We start from the raw sequence: 9,632 nt of genomic DNA on the forward strand, positions 1-9,632 counted from the left end.
CTTCTCATCCATCAGACAGACAAATTTCAATTGATTTTGCGTGGCCTTGGAACGAATGGGGTGTTATTAGAGTGGATTTCTCTCCTGAGCATGCCTTCCTTATTCCCATGATAAGGGCAGCCGGCGGGGGTGTCTGGAGGACTGAGAGACAGGGAGTGCGAGGCAGCCAGGGACAGCCGAGGGTCCACGAGGGTCCACAGGTGGCCAGCAAGAAGTGGCTGTGCAGTAAGGCCCTCTTGTTCCTGCTCTCGCAAACGTGTCTCTTGTGTCGGGACTTACTGAGTTGGTTTACCAGACACACGCATTCAAATGCATGTTGTTCCCTTCATGGTGGCCTCCTCTGGAAGTTCTGCCACTAAGTCCAATAACCCTCCCGTCATCATTTAAGGTATTTTCAGAACTCTAGGAACTGCCTGCAGGGGCATGAAATGAATCAACTCATTTAACTTCATACATACACGCACACACACATATACACGCAGATGACCATATATATACACACATATACATATACACAGACACATATACACACATATATACACATGCTCACATATAAATACACACGCATGCATGCACACATACATACAAAGACACATACACACACATATATAGAGATGCACCTATACTCACATACACACACATATATACACATGTGCACATGTACACACACGTATATACACAGATGACCATATATACACACATATACATATATACAGACACATATACACACACATAAATATACACACACATGCATGCACACATACATACAAAGACACACATATGCACACATATATACAAACACATGTACACACACATGTATATACACATGCACACATATACATATATACACACAAATATACACACATACATACACATAGATGTACACAGACACACATGTACACACACACACATATATAAAGGCACACACAGCCAGCTAGCTCATCCTGAAGGCTCATCAGGGTTGGCTCTGGACTTCTTTTTCCATTTTTCCTCCATCAAATTCCACTTCCCATGATAAAGAGTTGCCAATATTAAAGTAGTGAACAGAGTATGTCACAGGCCATGAAGGTGGTTCCCGAGGGCAGTGCAGATGGAGTTGGAGTCTGGAAGCCCATGGAGTGCACTTTGAAGATAACTCCAGTAGATGTTCACACTCTGGCCGCATGTCCCATGGACACAGAGGCCACCAGCGGCCCAGGTGCACAGGGCCAGGGAGCCCTGGCAAAACTCTTGGAAAGTAGAAGAACTCTAGGGCTGGATTCCCAATAAGCAAGTGGAATAAGCCTTCCTTTCAGAGGGACCTGGCCTTGCTTTTCTAGCCTATCCCCCAGCATCTGAGAACAATTGGTCCCTTCTGGTAGATACCCTGGTCTCCTTTATCATCACCTGAGGAAACCTGGCTCCATTTCCATCACCAGGTAAGCTCTTTAAAAAGATACTGACAGGGGCGTCTGGGTGGCTCAGTCAGTTAAGCGTCTGCCTTCGGCTCAGGTCATGATCTCAGGGTCCTGGGACTGAGCCCTGCGTTGGGCTCCCTGCTCCGCGGGAAGCCTGCTTCTCCCTCTGCCTCTCCCCCTGGCTTGTGTTCCCTCTCTCTCAAATAAATAAATAAAATCTTTTAAAAAAATTAAAAAAATAAAAAGATACTGACAACCAATCGGGTGTTGAGAGGCCTAAAACAAACATTTTATTGGGTTACAATAAACCTGAATTGAACATCTAAGTTCAGAGCCCTGGGTTGCAGATACAAGAAGTATTAAGAATGCTCCTCATTATTGGGCCAACAAACATTTATTGGAGTCTATCCCCTGGAGCCTACCCACTGCTGGGCCAGTGCTGGGCACCAGGGGTACAGAGATAAAGCTGCTCCATCCTCTGGCCCGTGGGGGAGACCACACATCAACAGAGCAGAGGACAGTATGTCAGAAGCGGAGGAGAGTATGTCAGAAGTCAGCACCAAGCCCTCTGGGCTTTAGGAAGAGGGCACCTTACTGAGCCCTGGTGGAGAGGAGCGTCCAGGAGGGCTCTTCGAGGGGACGAGAACAGAGCTGACACCTGAGAGACAGAGAGTGATGCAGGGAGGGAGGGGGGACTTACTGAGTGTTTATTGTGGGGCCTCCCTGAACTCCCCCACTGCCCAGAGGCCCTGAACCATGAAGGTCAGGGCACATTTTGTAGCAGGGCTGGAAGCAAGGTCATGGGAGAAATAAATGAAGCCAGCCCGAGGGAGGGGTCACCCGTGTCACCTGTGAGGGTCCCCGGGATACCCTTTGCTGGGAGCTGAGCTCCTCCCCGGCATTTGTGACTTTATAAGTGTTACTTTCTCCCTCTGCTCACCAGGTGGCCTCTGATTCCGGTTAAACCTAAAGGCTTTGAATTAAATTGCAATTAGATCAGAAAGAAACATTTTGCTTTTGAGCACAAACACTTTCTGTTTCTGACATGGAATATTACAATCCACTTGCCAGGAATATAGCTGAAAACAATGTGTGGGCTCTGTGTTCTGGTAGCCTGGGCGTCCCCAGGGAACTGAGTTGGCCTTGACCAGAAGAAGCATCATTCTGCCAGGGGGCCCAACTGGCCTATCCACAGTGCATGGCCTGTGAGGTGCGCTCCCCGGGGAGAGGCCATGGGACCCTTCCTTTTATGGAGCTCGCTGGGTGTCTTCACTGCTGTGCTTGAGAACTGCCAGTTGTGGGAAGGAATTGGACTGCCCACCCACACAGAGCCCACACGATATAAGACGCCAACCTCCTCTGGCCGATGTCCTCAGCTCCTTACTCCTCCAGGCCCACTGCTCTTGCACCCATACCTCAGGATGATCCCACCAGCGCACTACGTCCCGTAAGGTCAGCACTTGAAGGGGGCCTGTTGATTGGGGCGTCCCAAACGCGTGGCCTGCCGCCGCGGCCTGGCCACACTCCTTCTAAACACGCCAGCCTCTCTCCAGCTCTCCGACAGCAGCGGTTCCTTCAAACCTGCCCCACCCTCCTCAAACCTGCTGCCCAAGGCCCCCCACCCTCGCTGTCCAAACCCGGCCTCCAACCGCAGTGAGAAGATAGAACATTGAAAGAATTTTCTGTTTTATGGCTTCTGTCACCAAACCCGCATCTCTCTGTAAGGCCTTTATCTCTGTCCTGCCATTTCCACAGAAAAGGAGTCCCTTTCCCTGAAAGGCCAATGTGCCCACAGCCCCATTTCTTCCATCCCCACATTCGGTCTTCCTTCCCCTTCACAAAGTGCTGTCTCCATTGACTCACCCCCCACTGATCTTCAACTCTTGCCTTCTGGCTTCGACTCCTGTCCCCTGCGAAGCCCTCCACGTGGGTCACCAGCAGGGGCCTTGTAACTGAGCCCATGCCACCCCCAGCAGCACTTGCCACTTCTGGCGCCCCCTCCTCCCTGACACACTGCTGGCTTCTGTAAGAGGACCAGCTCTTGGTGTTCTGCCTCCTGAGCCAGACCTTCTCAGTCCCCTTTCCAGGCTCCTCTTTCTGTATTCAGCATTTCAATGCAGGTTATCCATCCAGAGCAATCACCTCTCCTCCCTCCAGACACTCCCTGGGAGACTGCAGCCATGCCCCAGGCTCCCCTCCCATTGACATGAGGCTGCCTGCCTTCTGATTCCACTGCCCACAAGTCAAGTGCTGGCAGAGCCTGACCCGTGGGTGCCCTTTAAACTCCCCAGGTCCCATGCTGAACTCAGCCTCTTCCTGCCCAAGCTTGCTTCCCCTCCCGTGTCCCCCAACCCCGAGACCGGCACCATCATCCACCCACTTGCCCAAGTCAGAAGCTTTCAACAAGTAGCCGAGTCAGGTGGTGAACTAGGTGTCAGTTTCCAGTGGTGAACAAAGAGGCAGAATCCCAGCTACCTTGGAGGCTACGGTATGACCAAAGAGATGATAGAAATGGGGGGGGGGGATAGACATTAATCCAACACCAACATATAAAGATGCAAAATTTGCAACTGTGCACAGTGCTATTGAGGAAAGCTCCCTGGCCCTCGGTGGAGCTGGGATGGGGACCCAGCATGGTCGGGGATGCAGCGAAGGTGTCCCTGCAGACGGGCCTGGAAATGACAAAGAAGAATCGCTCCAGTGTTTGGCCTTTAGAACGTGGTGGGAGAAGGACAAAAGGATGAATTCTGCTCAGACCAGGCTTAGATCAACATGCCCATGAGCATCCAATGCAATATGGGCTAGGCACACACAGTTGGGAGCCACTGGGGTGTTCAGAGAATTGGGAGCAACTGTCTAGGATGAGAACAGAGGGAGATGGGGAGAGGATTTGCGATGGAACCATAGTCCTTGTTCCTCCCTCTTGACCCTGGCTGAGGGCCAGGCTGACACTCTCACCACTCACTAGAAACCAGCCAGGCTCTGAAGCTGCTCAGGGTACCAAGAGAAGAGCTACCTGGCTACATGTTCTCGAGAGAAAAGCACAGGGAAAGGCAGCTGAGCTTGGCTACTAACCAGTGGGAGGGCAAGCACAGAGTAGCCCCGCCAGCTGCTGTCTCTAAAGGGCACCACTTGACTTTGAGTGTTTTCCTAAAGGACAGTCTTCCTTGGGAAAAGAGAGCAGAAGTTTAAAGAAGACAGGTGGTGTATACAAAAATCAAGGGGAAAATTAACCATAAATCATGTCGACGTCTTGTAAAAACACGGGCCTTCAAACAATAATGTAATTTGTAAAAAGAGTCGCAAGTTCTTAATATCCAGCAGCCTGAAAAGTGGCTGCCTCATTGGCTTTGCATGAAGTCCCTCGTAGAAGTGGGAAAGGCTCCCTAGCAGCCCACGGTACTCCCAGCAGGATGGGGACATGGGCAGTGTGGACAGCATTGGCCCTTGCCCCGGGCCCTGCTTTGGAAAACGCCAACCCAACCTAATCCTTGCTTTCTTGCCCCAAGACAGGACACTAGTTCCTGGCGGCGGGGACATTCTGTAAGTGTTGGCGGACAGGGGTACGGTGAGAGCCGGGCAGTATGCACAGCCTGTTGGGACCCTAGTCGCCCACTGAGAACTGTCCCTACAGCACAAGTGGGCGACAGTCCTTGTGCCTTGTTGTGATGGGCACCACAGGGTGTAGACAGTCTCTGGGCTAGAGGCCACCAAGGGCAGGGAAGGAGAGAGGAGGCGTGGGCCGCCCCACCCCAGCTGACTCGGCCCCCTCGCTGGGATGAAGAGTCCACTCACTCTCCTGCCCACTCCCTTGGTGATTAAGCCCCGCAGCGAGCCAGTCACCCAGGCCAGGCTCCTGAATGTCATCTCTCCTCCTCTGTCTCCCGCTCCATCCCCCTGCAGTCCATCGGTTGCCGAATGCTGTCAATGCTTTTGCTTTTGCTTTGTTCCAATGGCCCTCTAAGTATCCTGTTTTCATCCCACCCTTCTGACCCACCCAAGACAGCTGGAAGAGGCTCCTAAGTGCTTTCTCTCAACTGTTCCCTGCAATCCTATCAGCAAGCATGGCCATGTTATTCTCCCTCCTGGGATCTGTCCATTACCTACAGGATAGAATAGACCAAGGCTGCCTCAGCATGGCAGGCACCGTCCTCTACCACCACGCCCCATTCCAACCCACACCCCAGCCCCACCACAGCACCGTCCATACCCTGCCACGTTCCAGAAACACAGATTCCCCTCTCTCGTGTCTTTTCATGACCCTATCCCTCCAATCGACTATGGCTCCTACTTGGAATATCTTTGCAGACTCCCCATTCACCACCTGTCAAACCCCTACACATTCTGTGAACCCCAATTAGCATGCACCTTCTCTGCAAAGGCTCATGTGTCCCTCCTAAGTTCCTCACTCCCAGCTCTGGGCCATACTTGCCTGTTGATCTCTCCACTGCCACAGAGAAGAGATGTACTTTAGCCTATTCGTGAATATGGTGGTCCCCACACCCATGGGAGGCCATGAGGTCCTCGGAGCTGATCCATTCTTACAGCTAACAGGGTCTGGCCAGGGGCATGAACACTGAACAAATGAATCAAGAATATCTCTCTAAGGCAAGCTCCAGGTGAAAGGAAGCCTCAGCCCTTCTGACCTCCGGCTCCTTCTGAAGTCCTTGTGTCTTGGCAGCCCTGTAGGCATCACAGATTTCTGACCTGGGCCAGCACCACTGGCCTGAGTGCCCAGCTCTTGCTGGCCAGTGCCCCTGTCCCCACACAGGTACAGCCCTCGTCACCCAGGGGCCAGCTCCCCAAAGGACTGTGTCAGGAGATGGCCTGCATCACCACGCCAGGGAGCAGCTCAGGTCTGAGACCCCTGGCGCTACCTCTCTGTGGATGGGCAGGGGACACAGCCATTCCCACCTACACTCTACCTCCCAAAAGGTCCTGCTCTAGGCAGGCTCTGCTCCCCCAGCCACCCTACAGGCCCAGGACTGCACCGCAGGATTAAAGGATGGACGGTTGACACTCACCCCTGATGCAGGATTGGCTGTCCAGCCCAGCTCTGCGGTAGCTGTCCTGGTGTCCATTAAAGTTTCTGTGGGTCAAAAGAGAAAATCTGGTGAGTCTGAAGGATTGCTAGACAGTGGCCCTTATGCTTACGAGGTTACTTATGACTATAAATGTCAGTGTTAGGAGCTTTGGGCCCCTTTGTGAAGCCTGAGGCTCAGAGAGAGGAAGAGGTTCATCAGGATGCCACGGCTCAGACCTCAGGTGTCCTGGTGCTGCAGCCATTGTTCTCTCCCTGAAAGCCCAAAAGCCGCCTGCATGGGATGAAATCACCTGCCCATACACTTTACTCCCAGACATGGCTTCTTCCCAGCATACTCTTCGAGAGGCTCTTCCAGGGCCATGCCAACCCAGGACCAAATTTAATTCATTCCTTGGCCTTCCTGGGCCATGTCTTTCTGCCCTCTTCCTCCCCACTGGGGTCCCTCTCCAGCCTCATCTGACTGCCGCTACTTCTCCCCACCCCTGTCCCCTGCCTCCCTTTCAGGCATCCATGCTGACACCCGTGGGTGGTGTCCCATCAGTTCCCCTGGCCCCAACTACTCTCCCAAGACTCAGCCTCCCTACAGGTGCCTTTGCCACTAGGCCCAGATCCATGCCACCCCTTCTTCCAAGACTCAGCTGGGGCTCACACAAATGCATAAAATCCCAGGTCCCTGTGGCCTGCTTCCTGGTTACTGATCCCCCCTGGCCAGTAAGGGAAAGCGCGCCCCGACTCAGCTGTGAGCCCCTGGGGGCCGTGACTGTAGCTACAGTTCATACACCAAGACCACCAGGCACGTAGTGACCACAGACTTGCTCTTCGTGAGGACAGCTTTCTGGTGGACAGCTGTGACGCGTCCTAAGGACGAGGCACCCCTTCCTTTTTTTTCTCTTCAGTCTACTGCTGACTGCTGTCAGCCCCCACCTCTCAATGGAAACTGCTCCCCAAGAGCTGCTCATGAGCTCCTGACCAGCAAAGCCAAAAACCTCTTTGGGTTTTTTTTTTTTATTGAGGTAGAAATGGCATACAGTGAACCGCACAGTTAAGGCATACAATTCGATTAAGTTCTGACATATGTTTATACGTGAAACCATCACCACGATCAAGATAACAAATACAGCCATCATTCCCAGAGGTGTCCTTGTCCCTTTGTAAACCCTCCGTTCTTCCTGCTCCTGCCCCAGATTGATTAACTGGGATTTTCTACAGTTTTATATAAATTTTATATAAATATAATATATACTATATTTTATCTGGCTTTTTTCACTTAACATAATTTTTTTTCAAGATTGATCATGTTGTAGGCACCTGGGTGGCTCATTCGGGTAAGCGTCGGACTCTTGGCTTCATTTGGCTCAGGTCATGATCTTAGGATCGTGGGATCGAGCCCCCAGCATCAGGCTCCATGCTCAGCAGGGAGTCTGCTGGAGATTCTCTCTCTCTCCCTCTTCCTCTGTCCCTCCGCTCCCCCTGCACACACGTACGCTCTCTCTCTCTCAAATAAATCAATAAATCTTATTTTAAAAAAAGATTGATCAGGGGCGCCTGGGGGGCTCGGTCGGTTAAGCATCTGCCCCTTGGGCTCAGGTCATGATCCCAGGGTCCTGGGATCGAGCCCTGCGTCGGGCTCCCTGCTCAGCGGGGAGCCTGCTTCTCCCTCTGCCTGCCATTCCCCCTGCGTGTGCTCATGCTCTCTCTCTGACAAATAAATAAAATCTTTAAAAAAGCTGATCATGTTGTGTGCATCAGCAGTTCATCTTGTTTTATTGCTGAGTAGAATTCCATTGTATGGACACACAACAATTTGTCCCCGCATTCATGTGCGGCTCCCAGTTTGGGGCTATCCATGAGAGTGCATGAACACTCCAGGCCCTCCACATCCTCACCAATTTCGTGTGCTCGGTCACTTCTCATTTAGGCCATCTTCACAGGTATGTGGTAGTATCTCATTGTAGTTTTTCATTTCCTTAACTGATGAGTGATGTTAAACATCTTTTCCCATGCTGACTTGCCATCTACATGTCCTATGTGGTGCAGTGTGTTCAAGATTTTGCAAGTTTCAAATTTCTTATTATTGAGTTTGGAGAGTTCTTTTTATGTATTCTGGATGCTAGACCTTTATCAGATATATGCTTTGCAAATATTTTCTCCCACTCTGCAGCTTGTTTTTCTTTTTTTGTTAACAGTGTGTTTCAAAAAGCAGAAGTTTTAAATTTTGATGAAGTCCACTTTATCAACTTTTTCTTTTATGGTCTGGTGTCATACTGAGAAATCTCTGCCTAACCCAAGGTCACGAAGATTTTTCTCCTACCTAGGTCTGTGATCTATTTTGAGTTCATTTTTGCGTAAGGTGGGAAGTATGAATCAAATGTACAATTGTTGTTGTCACATGGATATCCAGTTGTTCCAGAGGGGCACCTTTTTAAATTCACACAATGGTGCTGTTTAGGCTGGTAGAGGTGTCTTATCCAGCTGGATCTCCCAGGGCATGTATCAAAGGAACCCCCCAGCTGCATAGGTGCTCAACAAACACAGGAGGGGGAAATATACATACGTCATTTTGGCTTTTCCCTCCTCTGTTTCCATTTTCTCCTGAACACCCCTATTCTGTGTTCGCTGCTTCAGGCAGGAGACAGGAGACATGACTGCAGAATACACAATTATAAAATTGTGGGCCCCTTTGGAAACAGAAGGACTCCTGACATAAACCAAAGGTTTGGGAAGAAAGCCACACTACGGGCAGGGCAGAGGGAATGAAAATCGAAATGATACATGAGGAGCTGTGTTGAGAAAACAGGTTCGCTATGCTCTCGTCTCCTAGCGCCCCACCCCAGAGAAGGGATAGTGGGAGTCTGTCAAGGTGACAGGGCCTTGCACATCCAGCATGCCAGCATGGGACGCTGCAGCGAGCCACCGCACCAGGCTGACACAGCTTGGACGGAGCAGAGGGAGCCTTAGGTCCTCCCATCGGGGCTAATGAAGGGGACCCAGAACCACCCAGAGGTGCCCTGCATGGAATATAAGCAAGGGTCGGACGGGGTGTGGGGTGTCTCAGTGGGTGCCAGTGTGGACAGAAGCTAACAGGGCCAGTGAGGCAGCTTCCTCCACAAGTTGGCACCACACAGCCTGCCTATAACCTCGGTGACATTTCTGCCACTCCCAGGGGGGCACAGGGGCTTTAAAAAAGGCAA

The 9,632-nt window shown here is 51.4% G+C and overlaps 1 protein-coding gene across 1 annotated transcript in view; it reads right to left on the reverse strand.

The window, feature by feature from the left end:
* Positions 1-6,478, reverse strand: part of EPHB1 (EPH receptor B1) — a 285,610-nt gene extending 279,132 nt beyond the window's left edge. The window contains exon 1 of the mRNA XM_028099078.2: positions 6,422-6,478. Coding sequence (XP_027954879.2) covers positions 6,422-6,478 — 57 coding nt within the window. The remainder of the gene's footprint in view (positions 1-6,421) is intronic.
* Positions 6,479-9,632: the final 3,154 nt, after the last annotated feature.

Source organism: Eumetopias jubatus, unplaced genomic scaffold (genome assembly GCF_037043125.1).
Source record: "Eumetopias jubatus isolate StellerSeaLion01/CBP00866 unplaced genomic scaffold, mEumJub1_p1.0 scaffold_1, whole genome shotgun sequence".
NCBI classification, from domain to species: Eukaryota; Metazoa; Chordata; class Mammalia; order Carnivora; family Otariidae; genus Eumetopias; species Eumetopias jubatus.